General features: G+C 38.5%; 2 protein-coding genes across 2 annotated transcripts; both read right to left on the bottom strand.

Annotated features, from left to right (window-relative positions):
* Nucleotides 1–8,668: 8,668 nt before the first annotated feature.
* On the bottom strand, nt 8,669–11,321 carry LOC120576975 (uncharacterized). The gene is made up of 3 exons (XM_039827855.1): nt 10,646–11,321; nt 9,403–10,546; nt 8,669–9,119 (listed from the first exon to the last, which is right to left on the bottom strand). The coding sequence occupies exons 1-3, from the start codon at nt 11,319–11,321 to the stop codon at nt 8,669–8,671; spliced, it is 2,271 nt and encodes a 756-aa protein (XP_039683789.1).
* A 99-nt stretch (nt 11,322–11,420) lies between these two features.
* Nucleotides 11,421–12,869, bottom strand: LOC120576974 (uncharacterized). The gene has a single exon (XM_039827854.1). The coding sequence runs from the start codon at nt 12,867–12,869 to the stop codon at nt 11,421–11,423; it is 1,449 nt and encodes a 482-aa protein (XP_039683788.1).
* Nucleotides 12,870–19,661: the final 6,792 nt, after the last annotated feature.

The following is a 19,661-nucleotide window of genomic DNA, read 5'->3' as shown; positions in this document are numbered from 1 at the left end:
TATATATTTCTTTAAAAATATTTGAGTGAAACTAATAGAAAGATAACCTGTTAAAAATAAATCAATAGAAAATTACTCCTTAATAATAGAATTCAAAAGTATTTTAAAAGTTACAAATACAACTTAATAAAAATTAATCTTCTTTTACATTGAAAAACCCAATTTACCCCCGAGTACGCTTCAATCACACATCACGCTCATTTCATCTTTGGTAGTTAAAACATTATATTAATGTAAGGGTCAATTTTCTTATCCAAATTGGTTCATACTCAAAGCACAAGAAACAATGCTCTAAAATAGATAGTATAAAATGTTCTCGATCAAAAAGAAATAAAAATACACAAGCCATATTTTAAGAAAAGAACTCAAATGAAATTATGCATAAGATGCATGCTATGCTCTTAAGTACTACATGATCCGGATATAAACAAGCCACAAAGGCTAAACAAGCCACAAAGGCTAAAACGAGCCACAAAGGCTATGCAAAAGTCATGATAATGAAACAAGCCACAAAGGTTATGCATATGCCATGCCATGATGATTAATTTTCAAAAATATATAATCTAGCCACTTAGGCAAAAGCAAAATAGAACTCAGCCACTAAGGCAACCACACAACTAAATCATAAACAAATTACATCTTTTTATTCTCAAACATCACAAAGCAAATAAAACATAATAGAAATCGATATCACCTTCTCATATATAAATTTCATAAATAAATTCAAACTTTAATAAATATATTTATCTTTTAATTATTATTATTATTTTTATTTTCTTTCAAACCGACAAAAATCTCTGCCACTATTTCGTAACAAGGTCCTAACACTTAATAAAAACGTATGGAGAAAAAGCCCTTACCTTATGTGGCTTTACTTTCTAACAAAGACTTTCAATCCACAAACCGGTATCTGCTCTGCTACGTCTATACTTTGAAATTGCCTAAGAAAATGATTTCTCTAGTTCTTCTCTTCTTCTAAATTGTGAGTGATACATTTTTTTATGGTCTTAAATTGGGTGCAGAAGGATATGTTTTGATTCTCTAATTTACAAGTGCTACACGATACTGAGTGTTCAAAAGGTTGAATAGTGTGCTCGTGATTTTCGGATATCAAACCATTAATTGATTTAAATCGTCAATCTTTGAACTCTCGATTTTTATTCGTGGGAAGGGAAAAAATGAGTCAAAAACCCTCATCGAGACTTTGGATTCGGGGGTTGGTTATGCGAAGGGAAGGTGCTAGCACCCTAAGCATCTACGGTATTCCGTAGGAACCTCTTACCTAAATTATCTTGTGCTAAATTGATTTGCTTATTTGAAAATTACTACCTAAAAATCTAAGTGAAAGAATGGGGGGAGAAGAAGTATGTTTTTTGTTATTTTTATTTGATTTGGAAGGATAAAAATCCTATGCCTACATACCCTTAAAGAAAAGGGATCAAAACCAATGTAGTTCACCTAAAAAGTTTCTTTTTGGTGGGTTGGTCGATTTTAGATTTTTAGAAAATGGTTTTAAGAAGGGATAAGAGGCCTCAAGGCATGAGATAAAATAAGCTGAGGTTGGTCAAATTTTAATTACAAGAAAATCAAGTCTATTATGAATATTAATTCAATTAAGCATTTGATTAAGAAAATAAAAGAAAAAAAACACTTGGGTTACAAGCCAAGGTTTATTTAAGAAAATATTTTTGGAGTTTTGCATATTTGATTTTTTGGTAAAAATGATTTTTCTAAGCTAAACGGTATGCTAGCGTAACGGTGTAAAACAACAAAAATAAGCGTAAAGCGGTAAATAAAGTGGGGTAGTGCCGGTGCATGTGTCGGTGCTTGTGTTACCTACATTATTACATCAATTCCTAGATACATTCTATGGTCTCAGGAGAAATATGATAGCAAGAAATAAAAAGTGCACAAATTAAATTACATCAATTCCTAAATACACACTAAAAATAATACCCATGAATAAAATGACAAAAAAATAAATATGCATGAGATGATTCAAATATACTACAATAATAATGACAAAACAGTAAATAAACAATTAACACAAAGCAAAACATATTTTTTTATAATTTTTAGAGAGATTTTCAAAAGTGAAAGAAGTGCAGAAAGTAAAACAGGGGTATAATAACGAAGTTGGGCTTAAGCAGACACACCGGACCGGTTCGGATTACTGGACCGTGGGCGGTCGGTTAGACCCGCCCGGTTCTGATTGATATATATAGGGCGTAAGACCCATTTTCCTTCATTTTCTCAAATCATTTCTCTCTCTTACTTCTCTTTCTCCCATAAAAGCTCTCTCTTTCTTCATCTTCTCCGACGGAAGGGATGGGTTCCGGCGCGGTGGCCGGTGGTGCACCACCGTGCCGGAGTTTTCAAAACACTCCTTTTTCAAAAACAATTACATATTATTATATCCTTTTTCGTGTAGATGATAGATCCGGACTTAGATTTCAAAGAAAAGCAATAACACGTTCTACATCTACAATCAAACAAACGGAAATAAAATACTACCTTCTTTACCTCGGGTTCCGATCTGTTCTAGCAAGGAGGAGCCGAATCGGTTTGTGCTTCAGCGCTGCAAGGCCGGTTCAGTTTCTTCTTCTTCCTTCACGCTCCGGTTCTATTCTGATCCTTGACACTGTAAACTTGTTCGCAAATCCTTGTTTCCTTTCTCCGATTCGGTTCGAATTTGAGACTTGTATCAAAGCTTGGATCTAGATTCGTTGTTGTTTATGAGTTTCTGGTGAATTTGTGGTTGTTGAAATCAAAACGGAAAACGATGGATGATTTGTGAGATGGAATGGATTCGGTTTGATGTATGAGTTCGGAAATTATTTACGGGACTGGGTTTTGTTCATTTTCTTGCAATTTTTCTGTTTGATTCGAAAATTAGGGAAAATGGAGAGAATTAGGGTTTGTGATGTTTGGTAGCGGCTGCTGTTGTCCGGTTTTTCTTTGTTTGCGGCTAGGGTTTTATGATCTCCTCCCCTCTCTTTTTTTGCAGGTTTCAATTTATACCATTAGGGTTGGATAGAATAAGGAAATTACTACTGATTTGCTGGATCTGGCAACAAAACTTTGACCCTATGAACTTGCCTAAACATGTGGGCGTACGGAGAAGAAAAGAAAAAAGGAAAAATGGACCCTTGCTGAAATTTTCAGACTTATTGACTTCATTGGACAAAAACGGAAAATAAACATTTATTAAATAGAAAGAGTAACTAATTTTAAAATCAAAACTAAAATTAAAATTAAAACGATGGAAATTAAATACTGAAATAAAAAGAAAATAAAGAGAGAAGAGGGCCCGACTCGGAATAAAAAAATGAGGTACTTCAAAGTAACCTCTCTGTCGAAATTTCGTCTGAAACGACGAAAATTACCGACTTTAAAAATATGAATAAAATGGGTAAGAATAGAGAAAAGATGTCAAAATTTGGGGTATGACAGATGCCCCTATTTAAGTTTCTCCGTCACGGAGATTTAAAAGAATGAAAATTTTAAATCAACGAGTCGAAGAGACTTAAATACTAAGTACACCAATTTTGACCAGTTGAAATGTTGAGAATGCAATGCTTATGAATATACTGGTATAAATGTCTGCGATGCAAGGACGACAAAAATACATTGACTGGGAAAAAACTGATAGATATCACTGGGGAGGAAATATTATTTATTACCGTTACTGTGGTAAAGACGAACATACGAACATGAATATCGTCACTTACCTTTACTGAGGTAAAGACCAACATACAGAAAGGAAATACTGCCAGTTACCTCAACTCGGATAACGACCAATATACGGAAAGAAAATACCGTCAGTTACCTCAACTCGGATAACGACCATCATACAGAAAGGAAATAGCGTCAGTTACCTCAACACGGATAACGACCAATATACGGAAAGGAAATACCGTCAGTTACCTCGACTCGGGTAACGACCAAAATACGAAAAGGAAATACTGTTGGTTACCTTTACTGAGGTAACGACAAACATACGAAAGGAAATACTGTCAGTTACCTTTACTGAGATAATGACAAACATACGAAATGAAGGAAATACTGTCAGTTACCTTTACTGAGATAACGACAAACATACGAAATGAAGGGAATATTGTCAGTTACCTTTACCGAGATAATGACAAACATACGAAATGAAGTAAATACTGTCAGTTACCTTTACTGAGATAATGACAAGTATACGAAATGAAGGAAATACTGTTGGTTACCTTTACTGAGATAATGACAAACATACGAAATGAAGGAAATACTGTCAGTTACCTTTACTGAGATAACGACAAACATACGAAAGGAAGTACTGTCAGTTACCTTTACTGAGATAACGACAAACGTAGATAAAAGGCACATGCTTTTGGTACAAGGATAACTCACATAAGGTACTAGGGAGCTGATATATATATTGAGACAAAGACTACTTGATGGGACCTGCCCCTTGAAATAATTAGTGACAAACTTGAATCAAATATATTGAGGGTGACGCTTTTACAAGATGTACTGAAATGAGACACTAGGTAAAAATGCAACAATGCATGAATGATATTGGTATGCATGCTACGTATGCATGAATGATATTGGTATGCATGCTACGTATGCATGAATGAAATGAACATGTATGAGACACATATGCCAATATAACGGCAAGATTATGGAGGGATAATTGGGCAGGTCCAGAACGGAAATGGCCCGGTATCATAGTACAAACAACTCGGTAATCTTCATCGGGGGCACAACCCTTTAAGCAAAACACTGATGGGGCAATGAACCAATACTCAGACCACTAGCCGAAGTCGCCATTTTTGGATTGAACTGGAGTACTTTCGCAAACTCATGCTTCAAATAGTCATTGCTTTTTCTTTGGTATATTAATTTTTATGAAATCCCTAACTTTTGCCTGGATCGCCCTTTTGGGTTTTCAATCCACCGGGATGCTCTTTTTTTGCCTAAGCCGCCCTTTCGGGTTTTCAACTTAGCGAGCTTTTTCTTTTTTTTTCTTTTTTTTTTTTTTGCAATGACCATGTCCATGCTCTTGAATCGAATGTTGACACATGCTTCTACGATACATGAATTAAAGATAAAATGTTTGTCAATTTTGCTTTTTTCAAAAAGAAAACATAAAGATTTTAAGAGAATTTTCAAAGTTTTTACTTCAAGTATTAACAGTAAAAATGGAAGAAAACTTGCACATATAATAAATAGGAACTTCAAATAAAAGGCACAGGCTCAAATTGATTTAAAAGAAATGGTAACCAGCCAAAGGCATGGCACCACAGATCACAAAGTTTGGAAAATGGTAATTAATATGGGGAAGGTACATTGAACATAATAACCATCATACTTCCTAACAACTTTGAATTCCACTGTTTAGATTGCTTCAATATCGAAGATCTTTTGACGGCTAAGGTGCCCCAAGTGAGTGATGCTTCATCTGATGCAGTTACTTGTCATAATCCTTAATTTTTGCATAGATCGCCCTTGCGGGTTTTCAATCTATCAGGACAATCAAAATTTTTTTATGTCTCTAATTTTTGCCTGGACCGCCCTTTCGGGTTTTCAGTCCACCGAGACGCTCATTTTTGGTTTAGGCCGCCCTTTCGGGTTTTCGACCTACCGAGCTGTTCTTTTATAAATATTTAGACAAAGTATTTCTTGACTGCATCAGAATTCACAGGACGAGGTAAATCCTCTCCATCCATGGTTGTAAGAATTAAAGCACCACCAGAGAAAGCTCTCTTCACTACATAGGGACCTTCATAATTAGGTGTCCACTTGCCCCTGGGGTCTGGTTGAAAAGACTTGATACTCTTGACTACTAGGTCTCCTTCTTTAAATTCACGGGGACGAACCTTCTTATCAAATGCTTGTTTCATCCTTGTCTGATATAGTTGTCCGTGACACAAAGCAGCCATGCGCTTCTCCTCAATCAAATTCAACTGATCGTACCTATTCTGACACCATTCAGCCTCTGACAACTCAGCTTCCATCAAGACTCTCAAAGACGGGATTTCAACTTCTACAGGAAGTATCGCTTCCGTACCATACACCAAGGAAAAAGGGGTTGCCCCTGTTAAAGTACGCACTGAAGTACGGTAACCATACAAAGCATAGGGTAACAACTCATGCCAGTCCTTATAGGTGACCACCATCTTCTGCACAATCTTCTTAATATTCTTGTTTGTAGCTTCGACCGCACCATTCATCTGGGGTCTATAAGGAGAAGAGTTATGATGCTTGATCTTGAAATCATCACACAATTCCTTCATCATTTTATTGTTCAAATTCGTACCATTATCCGTGATAATCTTGTTAGGGACACCATAGCGACATATGATATTGTTCTTGATAAACCGGACCACCACCTGCTTGGTCACATTGGCATAAGAAGCCGCTTCAACCCACTTGGTGAAGTAGTCAATGGCCACTAGTATGAAACGATGTCCATTGGAAGCTTTTGGTTCGATCCGACCAATCATATCAATACCCCACATAGAGAACGGCCATGGTGACGAGATAACATTGAGCATTGACGGTGGCACATGAATCTTATCCGCATAAATCTGGCACTTGTGGCACTTCTTGGCATAGTGATGGCAGTCAGCATGCATCGTTATCCAGTAGTAGCCTGCTCTCAATGCTTTCTTAGCCATTGAATATCCACTAGAATGGGTCCCGAATGAGCCTTCATGTATCTCATGCATTAATAAATCTGCTTCTCGTCGGTCCACACATCTGAGCAAAACTGAATCAAAGTTCCTTTTGTACAAAACATCTCCACTTAGAAAGAAGTTACCAGACAATCTTCTTAAAGTTCTCTTATCTTTACGGGATGCCCCAGGAGGGTACTCTTGAGTTTGGAGAAACACTTTAATATCTTGAAACCACGGCTTATCATCGAAAACTGCCTCGGCTGCAAACACATAAGCAGGCCTATCAAGGAATTTGACGCTGATCAGCGGCACGTCGTTGCCACGATTCACTTTGATCATTGAAGATAAAGTAGCTAGGGCATCTGCCATTTGATTCTCATCCCGAGGAATGTGGTGCAGTTCCACTTTGTTGAAGAAAGTCAACAGACGTCTTGCATAGTCTCTGTAAGGTACCAAACCATCATGGTGAGTTTCCCATTTTCCTTTGATCTGGTTAATCACAAGAGCTGAATCTCCATATATGTCAATATTTTTAATCCTCAAGTCGATGGCTTCTTCAATACCCATGATGCAAGCTTCATATTCTGCAATGTTGTTCGTGCAATCAAACCGGAGTCTTGCAGTGAAAGGAATGTGAGTACCCTTTGGAGTAAGGATAACCGCCCCTATTCCATTACCATAGACATTAACGGCCCCATCAAATATCAAACCCCACTTAGAGTCTGGATCAGGACCTTCACCAAACATTGGTTCGTCACAATCTTTCATCTTTAAATACATGATCTCTTCATCTGGAAAATCAAACTTGATAGGCTGATAATCTTCAATTGGTTGATGAGCTAAATGGTCAGCAAGAATACTACCTTTGATGGCTTTCTGAGTGCGGTAGACAATATCATACTCGGACAATAACATCTGCTAACGAGCAATTCTTCCTGTTAAAGCCGGCTTCTCAAAAATGTACTTGATCGAATCCATTTTGGATATCAACCAAGTAGTGTGATTAACCATATAGTGACGAAGACGCTTAGCAGCCCATGCCAAAGCGCAACAGGTTTTCTCAAGCATAGAATATCGGGACTCACAATTAGTAAACTTCTTACTCAAGTAGTAAATGGCATGCTCTTTCTTTCCAGTCTCGTCTTGTTGACCCAACACACAGCCCATAGAATCTTCTAACACGGTCAAGTACATGATCAAAGGCCTCCCTTCGACTGGAGGGACAAGAATCGGAGGTTCTAACAAATACCCTTTAATGTTGTCAAAAGCTTTCTGGCAATCTTCTGTCCAAACAATCCCTTGATCTTTACGGAGTAACTTGAATATCGGCCCACACGTGGCAGTCATATGAGAGATAAATCTGGAGATGTAGTTCAATCTTCCTAGAAAGCCCCTAACTTGTTTCTCTGTCCTTGGAGCAGGCATTTCCCTGATAGCTTTGACTTTGTCAGGATCTACTTCAATACCCTTCTGGCTGACAATAAAACCCAAGAGCTTGTCGGATCTAACACCGAAGGTACACTTGTTAGGATTCAAACGGAGTTTGTACTTTCTCAACCGTTGAAACATATTCAACAAATACTCAACATGTTCTTCTTCAGTGCCTGATTTGACGATCATGTCATCCACATACACTTCAATCTCTTTATGTATCATATCATGGAATATTTTAGTCATGCCTCTCTGGTAAGTGGCACCAGCATTTATCAATCCAAACGGCATTACTAAGTAGCAGAAAGCACCCCAAGGCGTGATGAACGACGTCTTTTCTCTATCTTCTGGAGCCATCTTGATCTGGTTATACCCGGAGAATCCATCCATGAAGGAGAATACCTTGCATCTAGCAGTACTATCAACCAATACATCAATGTGAGGTAAAGGGAAATCATCTTTCGGACTAGCTTTGTTCAAATCCCGATAGTCAACACACATTCTGACCTTACCATCTTTCTTTGGAACGGGCACTATGTTGGCCAACCATTGAGGATATTCGGAGGTAATCAAGAAACCTGCGTCAAAGGCAAACGGTGTTCCTCTTTGATCTTGAGAGCCATATCTGGATGAGATCTTCTTAACTTCTGCTTGACTGGAGGACACTCAGGCTTCAAAGGCAAACGGTGTTCCACAACATCATGGTCTAACCCAGGCATGTCTTTGTAGGACCATGCAAATATATCATCATACTCTCTGAGAAGCTCAATTATCTTTTTCTTGACAGACGCTTCCAACGACGCTCCAATCTTAATTTCTTTTTTATCATCCTCAGAGCCCAGGTTGATTAACTCTATTTCTTCCTTGTGAGGCTGAATGACTTTTCTTTCTTGCTCTAACATCCATCGGAGCTCATCAGGAATCTCTTCATCCTCTTCTACCCAAGCCTCGTAAACTGGGAACTCAAAGTTGGGAGGCAGCATAGGGTCACCATGTTCAACGGGCTCATGTATGTTCAGTCTACATATGATTCATGATTGATTTTTTTAGTAAGATAGTGAATGCAGACCTTTGAAATTGATTTTTTTTTTAAAAGAAAAAGAGAACAAGTTTTTTTGGTTTTTTGTATTACCATTTTTTCCAGAAAAAGTACTAAAATATAATAACGGCCGTGACAGAAACGACAATTTTCATTAATACTGAAAACACACTCAAAGCAAAAACAAACCCTGCAAGATTTCACTTTCGTCTGGGGTAGGACGAAAGGAGTTTTCTTAAAAAAACAAAAAGACAAACACATTACTTAGAAAGAGGTATCGCAGAAGGGATGTCAACAGCAATCCAGTTGCAGCAGTCTCCACCAGGAGTTACAAAGTCAGGTGCCACCTCTTCTGATTGATCTTCCAAGATTGCATTAGTCTCAGGTGGCGCATTAATGAATCCGGCACTGTGAAAGGTACCCCTAGTTGGGTCGAACATCATTTGCTTATTGCCGGAGAAACCCAGACCTTCTTTGTGCTTGTTCTCGGGTAGCTGTACTAATTTCCCCCAACCTTCAGCTTTTCCTTCTTGAATTACTCTCTGAGCATCCTTTAGAGAGGTCATGCATGTTTCACCTCTTGTAGTACCGCTTTCAACCGAAAGCCCTTGGAATAACGTCCCATCCGAACTTTCACCACCAATGAAGGAAAAAGACGACAAATGGCTAACCAAAAGAGCTGATTCCCCACTTACTGTAACAAGCTTTCCACGACTCACAAACTTTAGCTTTTGATGAAGAGTGGATGTTACTGCCCCGGCTTCATGAATCCATGGTCTACCAAGTAAACAGCTGTAGGAAGCTTGAATATCCATTATCTGGAATGTAACTTTAAACTCTTGGGGCCCAATAGTGATAGGTAAATCTACTTCTCCCCATACCGTCTTCCTGGATCCATCAAATGCCCTTACTGATACGCAACTAGGCCTAATAAATCCATCTGAATATGTCAATTTATCAAAGGTTGTCTTCGCCATCACATTGAGGGAAGAACCGGTGTCTATCAAGACATTGGACAAATAATCTGTTTTGCACATAACAGAGATATGCAAGGCCATATTATGATTTTTCCCCTCCACTGGGAGGTCTTCATCACTGAAACTCAAATTGTTGCATGCTGTCACATTTCCAACAATGCTCCCAAATTGACCCAAAGTCACATCATGGTCTACGTAGGCTTGGTTCAACACTTTCATCAAGGCATCCCTATGAGCATCAGAGCTTGTCAATAGTGACATGATAGAAATCTTTGATGGAGTCTGCAATAACTGATCCACTATCTTATAATCACTTTTCTTGATCAGCTTCAAAATCTCATCATTATCAGTTCCACTAGGTTGAACCACACTCTTACCCTTGCTAGGATCTGGTACTGGCACGGACTCTATCACCAGAGCTTTCTTCTTTGCTTACACAACAGCCGGAAGAATACGTCCACTTCTCAGAATTTGACTATTCTCCGCAATGTTACCCACGGAAGTTGAGGGACTCAAGGATATCTCTTTACCATTCTCTATGCTTGTAGGTTGATAGTTATACGGCATGGCGTTTTGAGAGAAAAACGGCTTGGGTCTTGGTACACAAATCACAAGAGGAGTGACGACTGGCTTGGAATTGTCCTTGAACACCGGAGTAACACCGTCAATTGGTTTCGCACTATCCTTGAACACAGGGATTACAACACAAATGTTCTTGTCCTCCCTTGTGACAACCAGCTCTCCTCGATCTATTAGCCCTTGCACATCATTTTGAACCTGCACGCAGCCGCGGGGGTCCACAGAACATACCTCACAACTATTATGATTGTGGCTAAACATAGCTGCCTCACACATTTTCACATGCAATGGAACCAACGGAGTTTTGATATCCTGAGAGCAAGTGACAAGACCTCCTTCTTGATAATCTTCAACCATGTTAACAGTAGGCCCATGGGGTGGCAGAAGATTGTTTGGAGTAACAAGGTTAGGGTCAGTAAAGGATAAATCTTTGTTATGAATCAACTTTTGAACTGCTTCTTTAAGGGGGTAACAGTGTTCAATGTCATGTCCCGGTGCCCCTTGATGAAAGGCACAATTTCTATCAGCACGGAACCATGGGGGTAAAGGGTTCTGCACACGAGGAGGTGGTAGGGTCTGAACAAGACCTCTGGCAAGCAACGAAGGTAACAAGGCTTCATATGTCATGGGAATAGGGGGAAATTAGTTTCTTTGAGGGCGAGGTTGTTGTTGTTGAGCTCGAGTGCGAGGCTGTTGTGGCTGTGGTGGTGGGGTATAGTATGGTTGCTAATAAAACGATTGTGGCTGATAAGGTTGTGGTTGATAAGATTGTGGTTGATATAGTGGTGGATAATATGGATGGGGTATTTGAGGCCTTTGTGGTTGATAGTTTGGGTTTTGTGGAGCTGGGATAGGTGGTGGAATGTTAGCAACATAGGGGTAGCTGGGGTATACAGGCTGGGATCCGCCATGGGCCACCATGCCAACCTCTTGAGCGTTCTTCTTTGAGTACCCATTTCCGAACTTCCTATTACCATTAGATGAACCACCTGAAGAAACACCATCCTTACTCACACGTCCCTTACGGACCCAATCTTCAATGCGCACACCCATATCTACCATATCGGTAAACTTTTGTGAAGCACAACCAAGCATCTTCTCTGAGTAGAAAGGGCTCAGAGTCTCATAGAATAGATCGGACACTTCCCTTTCATCCAGAGGCGGACGGATTTGAGCAGATTTCTGAACGAAGCGCTGAGCATATTCCTTGAAAGATTCCTTATCACCTTGAGTCATAGATTGCAGTTCTTTCCGGTTAGGTGCCAGATAAGAATTATATTTGTATTGTTGGATGAAAGCATTGGCCAACTCCTCAAATGTAGTGATGCCCTTCAAATTCATGTACCACGTATGTGCGGGACCATTCAAACTGTCCTGGAAACAATGAATAAGCAGAGGCTCATTATTCTTGTGAGCTATCATCTTCCTGACATATGTGACTAAGTGCATCTCAGGGCAAGTATCCCCTGTGTACTTTTCAAAGATCGGCATTTTAAACTTATGAGGTATCACCACGTCTGGAACCAAGTAAAGGTCATTCACATTCTGACTGAACATTTCTTTACCGCGGATAGTCTTTAACTCTTTATGCACCGCCTCAAACTTTTCTTCCAAGTTTGCCACCCTATCATCACCAGCCACACTGTTGGAGTGATAAACTTGATCTTCTTCTTGATGAGCAGCATGAACGAGGGGTCCAGCACAGGTCATAGTGGCCTGAGGAAAAGGTTGGCCGGACTGATAAAACGGTGTTTGTTGCTGACCAAAAGGGAACTGCATTTCTGGTGCATTATGACGAACACCTTCATTATTTGCGAGTGGCATGCCCCACGGATAGCCTGGCGGCATATGATACTGAGGAGGGATAGAAAAACCAAGAGAGCCAACAGGACGAAACCCTGAATTATACATGTTTGTAATATCACCAGAGGAAAACTGATTCACCAAAGGCTGTGTAGTACCAATAGTTGCAGTAGAAATTGGCTGGGTCATCGGAGAACCAGTAGGCTGAGAGACTTCAACATCTGCCCGAACAGTCTGAACAACTTTTGCTTGAGAGGCTTGTGCCTGTGCGGCCATCATGTCCATCATCATTGCAGTTATCTTCTCCATACTTTCCTTGAGGCTACTAACCTCTTCCCTAAGGTCATTGTTCTCTTGCTCAGTAGCTACCATTTTCTTCTTGATGTATGCTCGAGTATGGTGAACACGGGTAGGTCTGTACTGAATACGCCGGGCCACCTTTGCTTTTCTCCTGAGGCAGAAATGAGGAAAGTGTGAGACTTGGCTTTGACACTTTTTATGAATGCGATATGATGCATGATATGCTATATGTCAGAATATGCAATTTTTATTGAAGGACCTATAGAAGCAATTTTGTAAACATATCAACCTAAACAATTCATTAAAAAAACAAAGTTGATTACAAGATAATTCCCTTTCTAACAACAAAGCCAAGGGATAGACTTTAAAGTAAAACAAAGATAATTCCCTTTTAACAAACTGAGTCAAGGGATAGACTCCAAAATACATAAAGGAAAACTAGAAAATGACATGAAAAACAGACTGAGAGACTCTCAAGCTCCTGAAGCGGACTAATCCTCAAAGTCAGAATGTGGACCATCAAAGAGATCCATACGCCTCTTCTTTCGCCCGGGAATTCGATCAAGGGCGGCATACTTCTCCTTGATTCTTTCATTCAGCTTGGCGATTATCACATCTTTCTGTCGGCTATCATAGGCTTCTTGCTCCAGCAGGCCCATTACAGTCTCATAATCCTGATCCTTCTTCTGATACTCCCTTTTCCACCTATGTATCTCACGTTCCGCTTCGGCTAAACGCTCTTGGTACTCCTTCTCGGTGTCAAAGGTCATAGGTAGGGGTGGTGCTGGAGTGATTGCAGATACAAACCTTGATATCTTGTAAGGCATCCCGATTTGGACAGCTCTATCTATCACCCACTGAGTGTATGATTCATGAACGACGCCTGTCTTTTTTCCTAACTGGCCTTTGTCTCTTCTACGAATGGTGTGCCAAGCTTGCACGACCTGCTCCCTCATGCCTGTACTGTCCTCTATGTTGAAGTAATACACATTCTCTAGATAGATGCTGAGAGGCTTCTTTTCCATGGGATATCCGAACTGGCGTCTGACAAGTGTAGGATTGTAGCTAATTCCTCCCTCCATACCAAGAAGTGGTACATTGGCGAATTTCCCACAACTGTCAATAATAGTTCCTTTGTCATAAACCCGGTCGTACCACACTACCTCGGTTGGAGTAAAGGACATGAGTCTTTTTGACCAAAGAAGGTTTTCTGGATTGGTGGTGAAGTGGGGAGTTCGGAGTAAGTGAGAGGTGATCCACCGATATAACAATTGCGCACAACAAAGGATAGTTCCATGACCAGCTTGGGTACGTCTATGGATGGAGAGATAGGTATCACCTAATAAGGTAGGGACAGGGTTCTTTGACAAGAAAATTTGGATGGCCTTGATGTCCACAAAGTTGTCGAGGCTAGGGAAGAGTACGAGGCCATAAACAAGCAAGGCCAGGATAGAGTTAAAAGCATAGGCAACCCCCACTTTGTCAAAGAATGTGGTCCTTTCGTAAAGGAAATCAGTGGAGAAACCCAAAAATTTCCCCCTGGTGATGAGATGTGTTTTCACTTCGTCCGTTTCAAGATGGAGGGCTGCGGCAATGGTTGAGTGTTTGGGAGTTTCCTCGAGGCCACTGAAAGGTACTTTGTCCAACACTGGTAGATTAATCCAACAAGAATACTCCTCCAAAGTGGGAAGGATCTGGTAATCTTGAAAATTAAAGCAATGGTAGCCCGGGTCATAGAACTGGACAAAAGCATTGAGAAGCCCTTCGTCGATATCCGTCTTAACAACACCCAGCAAATTTCCATGTTGCTCGAAAAAGTCATCCGTACAAAGCACTTTCTTCCCTAGCTTCCTCAAACTCAAAAGATCCGGCTTCCTGAAACTATACTGCCTAAGACTCCTCATATCTACAATGTTTACAACAAAGCTTTTATAAGTCCTTCAATTTTTTTGATGAAATGAAAAGATATTTATGGATGAATGCATGTATGCATGATAATGCTAGGATGTATGGTGAAGTTAAGTAACAACGCCATTTGGTAAGGACTAAGGTTTCAAATTGCACTTGTAACAAGGGTTCTACCAAGTTCCCAAAGTCATTAACCACTTCTGAATATTTATCGGGTGACGGGAGTACTCCCATTCCAATTAACATCTGTCGGAAAGTCTCGTTTGGGTGTAGTATCGCGTATCAACTAATTCAAGAGTACTCTCGATTAGCCACCGCACTACGTCCTAAAAGGCCAAGATGGGTTAAAGGTGACTAAAGGTCCTCAACTTCAATGGTCCTTTGAAAATAGTATGTCAAACATGAGTACTCACGTTGACAACATATACTTCCAAGATCCCTCCGTTGAGTGGGGTTATCACATGTGCCAATACCGAAGAGTACTCTTGGCATGGAACTATGATTATACCCCGTCCTATCTTAAATTTCTCTCAAGCTCGGGTGTAGAGCTTATCTCACCACTCACGTAATATGTAAGAAGATATTTACAAAGCATAAACAAAAAATAAAACACAAAATAAAGAAACTAAGGTGGGTTTAACCCGCGTAGGATTTAAGTCCCCAGTGAAGTCGCCATTTCTGTGCTCGTGATTTTCGGATATCAAACCATTAATTGATTTGAATCGTCAATCTTTGAACTCTCGATTTTTATTCGTGGGAAGGGAAAAAATGAGTCAAAAACCCTCATCGAGACTTTGGATTCGGGGGTTGGTTATGCGAAGGGAAGGTGCTAGCACCCTAAGCATCTACGGTATTCCGTAGGAACCTCTTACCTAAATTATCTTGTGCTAAATTGATTTGCTTATTTGAAAATTACTACCTAAAAATCTAAGTGAAAGAATGGGGGGAGAAGAAGTATGTTTTTTGTTATTTTTATTTGATTTGGAAGGATAAAAATCCTATGCCTACATACCCTTAAAGAAAAGGGATCAAAACCAATGTAGTTCACCTAAAAAGTTTCTTTTTGGTGGGTTGGTTGATTTTAGATTTTTAGAAAATGGTTTTAAGAAGGGATAAGAGGCCTCAAGGCATGAGATAAAATAATGTGAGGTTGGTCAAATTTTAATTATAAGAAAATCAAGTCTATTATGAATATTAATTCAATTAAGCATTTGATTAAGAAAATAAAAGAAAAAAAACACTTGGGTTACAAGCCAAGGTTTATTTAAGAAAATATTTTTGGAGTTTTGCATATTTGATTTTTTGGTAAAAATGATTTTTCTAAGCTAAACGGTATGCTAGCGTAACGGTGTAAAACAACAAAAATAAGCGTAAAGCGGTAAATAAAGTGGGGTAGTGTCGGTGCTTGTGTTACCTACATTATTACATCAATTCCTAGATACATTCTATGGTCTCAGGAGAAATATGATAGCAAGAAATAAAAAGTGCACAAATTAAATTACATCAATTCCTAAATACACACTAAAAATAATACCCATGAATAAAATGACAAAAAAATAAATATGCATGAGATGATTCAAATATACTACAATAATAATGACAAAACAGTAAATAAACAATTAACACAAAGCAAAACATATTTTTTTGTAATTTTTAGAGAGATTTTCAAAAGTGAAAGAAGTGCAGAAAGTAAAACAGGGGTATAATTAACGAAGTTGGGCTTAAGCAGACACACCAGACCGGTTCGGATTACTGGACCGTGGGCGGGTCGGTTAGACCCGCCCGGTTCTGATTGATATATATAGGGTGTAAGACCCATTTTCCTTCATTTTCTCAAATCATTTCTCTCTCTTACTTCTCTTTCTCCCATAAAAGCTCTCTCTTTCTTCAGCTTCTCCGACGGAAGGGATGGGTTCCGGCGCGGTGGCCGGTGGTGCACCACCGTGCCGGAGTTTTCAAAACACTCCTTTTTCAAAAACAATTACATATTATTATATCCTTTTTCGTGTAGATGATAGATCCGGACTTAGATTTCAAAGAAAAGCAATAACACGTTCTAGATCTACAATCAAACAAACGGAAATAAAATACTACCTTCATTACCTCGGATTCCGATCTGTTCTAGCAAGGAGGAGCCGAATCGGTTTGTGCTTCAGCGTTGCAAGGCCGGTTCAGTTTCTTCTTCTTCCTTCACGCTCCGGTTCTATTCCGATCCTTGACACTGTAAACTTGTTCGCGAATCCTTGTTTCCTTTCTCCGATTCGGTTCGAATTTGAGACTTGTATCAAAGCTTGGATCTAGATTCGTTGTTGTTTATGAGTTTCTGGTGAATTTGTGGTTGTTAAAATCAAAACGGAAAACGATGGATGATTTGTGAGATGGAATGGATTCGGTTTGATGTATGAGTTCGGAAATTATTTACGGGACTGGGTTTTGTTCATTTTCTTGCAATTTTGCTGTTTGATTCGAAAATTAGGGAAAATGGAGAGAATTAGGGTTTGTGATGTTTGTTAGCGGCTGTTGTTGTCCGGTTTTTCTTTGTTTGCGGCTAGGGTTTTATGATCTCCTCCCCTCTCTTTTTTTGCAGGTTTCAATTTATACCATTAGGGTTGGATAGAATAAGGAAATTACTACTGATTTGCTGGATTTGGCAACAAAACTTTGACCCTATGAACTTGCCTAAACATGTGGGCGTACGGAGAAGAAAAGAAAAAAGGAAAAATGGACCCTTGCTGAAATTTTCGGACTTATTGACTTCATTGGACAAAAACGGAAAATAAACATTTATTAAATAGAAAGAGTAACTAATTTTAAAATCAAAACTAAAATTAAAATTAAAACGATGGAAATTAAATACTGAAATAAAAAGAAAATAAAGAGAGAAGAGGGCCCGACTCGGAATAAAAAAATGAGGTACTTCAAAGTAACCTCTCTGTCGAAATTTCGTCTGAAACGATGAAAATTACCGACTTTAAAAATATGAATAAAATGGGTAAGAATAGAGAAAAAATGTCAAAATTTGGGGTATGACAAATAGCATTGCTTGCAAGGAGTTACATATATATACAAGTAACAACCAAAAACTATCGTATGACCAAAAACTAATAATATGATAGGTTTCTATAGTCAACAAAGTAACCTTAATTTTCTCCTAGTAAAGAACAATTGCTACTTAAATTTATATAATTACTTTTAATGCCTAGTAAATAATCTGTCGAAAACATGTCCTATTTTTCCTTTATGGGTGTGAGTACAAAGTCAAGCAATAAATAAAATTATTCTCTAGTCATAAGGTGTTGAATTCATGTGATAGACAATGAATGATCATAATTTTGGTCAATAAAAATTGAATGGTCAATATATAGAGATGTGGTGATCAATTATCTTAATGACACTTATTATTCTTTACTTAACCAAGCACTAAATAAAACCAATTATTTGTCTCTTACTACTTACACATATACTAGTATTATTTAACCTGCCTCTTCAAGTTTCAAGAGTAATCATTCCTCATTCTTGAACCAGAGGAGTAGGTCTATGACTCGATCATTCACTTGATTATGATTCTTGAGTTCATCATTTTACTAAAGTTCTTTCTTTAATTTGACCGGAGGCAATGAAGGACCGAATTGTCATGTATACCAGTGTTGCGTGAGGTTTTGATCATAGTCATCTTCTGTTCACCAAAGGCATAAAGTGATACTTGTTGATTCTCTTGTTTTTGTTATCATCAAAACTTCAATAGTAGAGACCAGGTTGTACTGCTGTAACAAATCGAATGGTTGAAAATGAAAATTGTGTGTTTTTAATTAAAACAATCTCATCCATCAAATTATGATTGGATGGTTGTTATTGATTAGAGCATCCTGATGTAATAGCAGTGAATCCTTTTCCCAATAGTACGTATTGTTTCTAAACCGATCTAATTCTTACATTAGGAGAAAGTCTTGCATGGTCACAAGCTTTTGGGCACATCACTTAAACACACCCACAGAAAAATACATTTTATTTTAGGCTAAAGTGCACTTTTCCCCCCTTACTTTCAAAAACTTACAATTTTGACCCCATAGGTACAAAAACTATAATTTTGGTCCCCTAAGATTTAGCCCCTTTGCAACTTTGATCCTTTTTGCCAATTTTTACTGGTCAATGCCTACGTAGCATGCCACATGTGTTATTAATGAATTAAAAAAACCATATAATCACTTTTAAATTAAATAAATTAAAAATTAAAAAATTCAGAAGAAAAAAAAAATTAAAAATACAAGGAGATGAAGAAGGAGAGGCACATATCATCTTCTCCCCAGATTCATCATTACCAGGACCACCATCCATCATCTTCTAATATTCATTATCACCATTCATCCTCATCACCAACACATACCATCTACAAATTCTTCACTTTCTTGTTCATTTTGTTATAATTCCATCCCACTTGCAATTTAAATCCAACACTAACACCAGTTCCACTTTGTGGCATTGCAAACACAACAACAACAAGACGAACAGTGTACTCATGTATTCCACTGCTCTCCATGTATTCCTTTGTATCAAAACAAAAATATTTTACAGGGAGCTGAATCAAAATTAAAATTTTACAGGGATGAAAACCAAAAATGACCTATATTACAGGAGTGTAAAGACCTATTAATCCACTATAAGGTGAGAAAACAGACCCTAACTAACAATGGGTAAAGATAAATCAACCCTAGAAGCAGGCGATATATAGTATGTTTATTAGTTACAGAACTAGTCCATTTTCATGAAGATATATACTATATAACTGATCAAACGTTTTGTAAGTTGTAGTGAAATTAAGCTCATGAATTAATAAATGAAAAAAAGACCTTGAAACATGAGTGAAGAAGATCCTCAAGTTGGAAATGGTGGCTGATGTAGTGGAGAAGTCGTCCCCTAAGTTTTTTAATTACATTTTTCATTTATTTAATTTTAAAA

This window comes from Medicago truncatula, chromosome 7 (genome assembly GCF_003473485.1).
Source record: "Medicago truncatula cultivar Jemalong A17 chromosome 7, MtrunA17r5.0-ANR, whole genome shotgun sequence".
NCBI classification, from domain to species: domain Eukaryota; kingdom Viridiplantae; phylum Streptophyta; class Magnoliopsida; order Fabales; family Fabaceae; genus Medicago; species Medicago truncatula.
Note: the sequence above shows the minus strand (reverse complement) of the source record. Positions and strands in the feature narration are given on the sequence as shown.

What these genes read in the sequence shown, in the direction of transcription:
- LOC120576975 (XM_039827855.1), bottom strand. Translation starts at nt 11,321, where the DNA reads ATGACATATGAAGCCTTGTTACCTTCGTTGCTTGCCAGAGGTCTTGTT. An exon ending in ACCTACAAGCATAGAGAATG is followed by an intron (nt 10,547 to 10,645) that starts GTAAAGAGATAT and finishes CTGTTGTGTAAG; the next exon opens with CAAAGAAGAAAGCTCTGGTG. An exon ending in TCTGCGATACCTCTTTCTAA is followed by an intron (nt 9,120 to 9,402) that starts GTAATGTGTTTG and finishes AATCATATGTAG; the next exon opens with ACTGAACATACATGAGCCCG.
- LOC120576974 (XM_039827854.1), bottom strand. Translation starts at nt 12,869, where the DNA reads ATGGTAGCTACTGAGCAAGAGAACAATGACCTTAGGGAAGAGGTTAGT.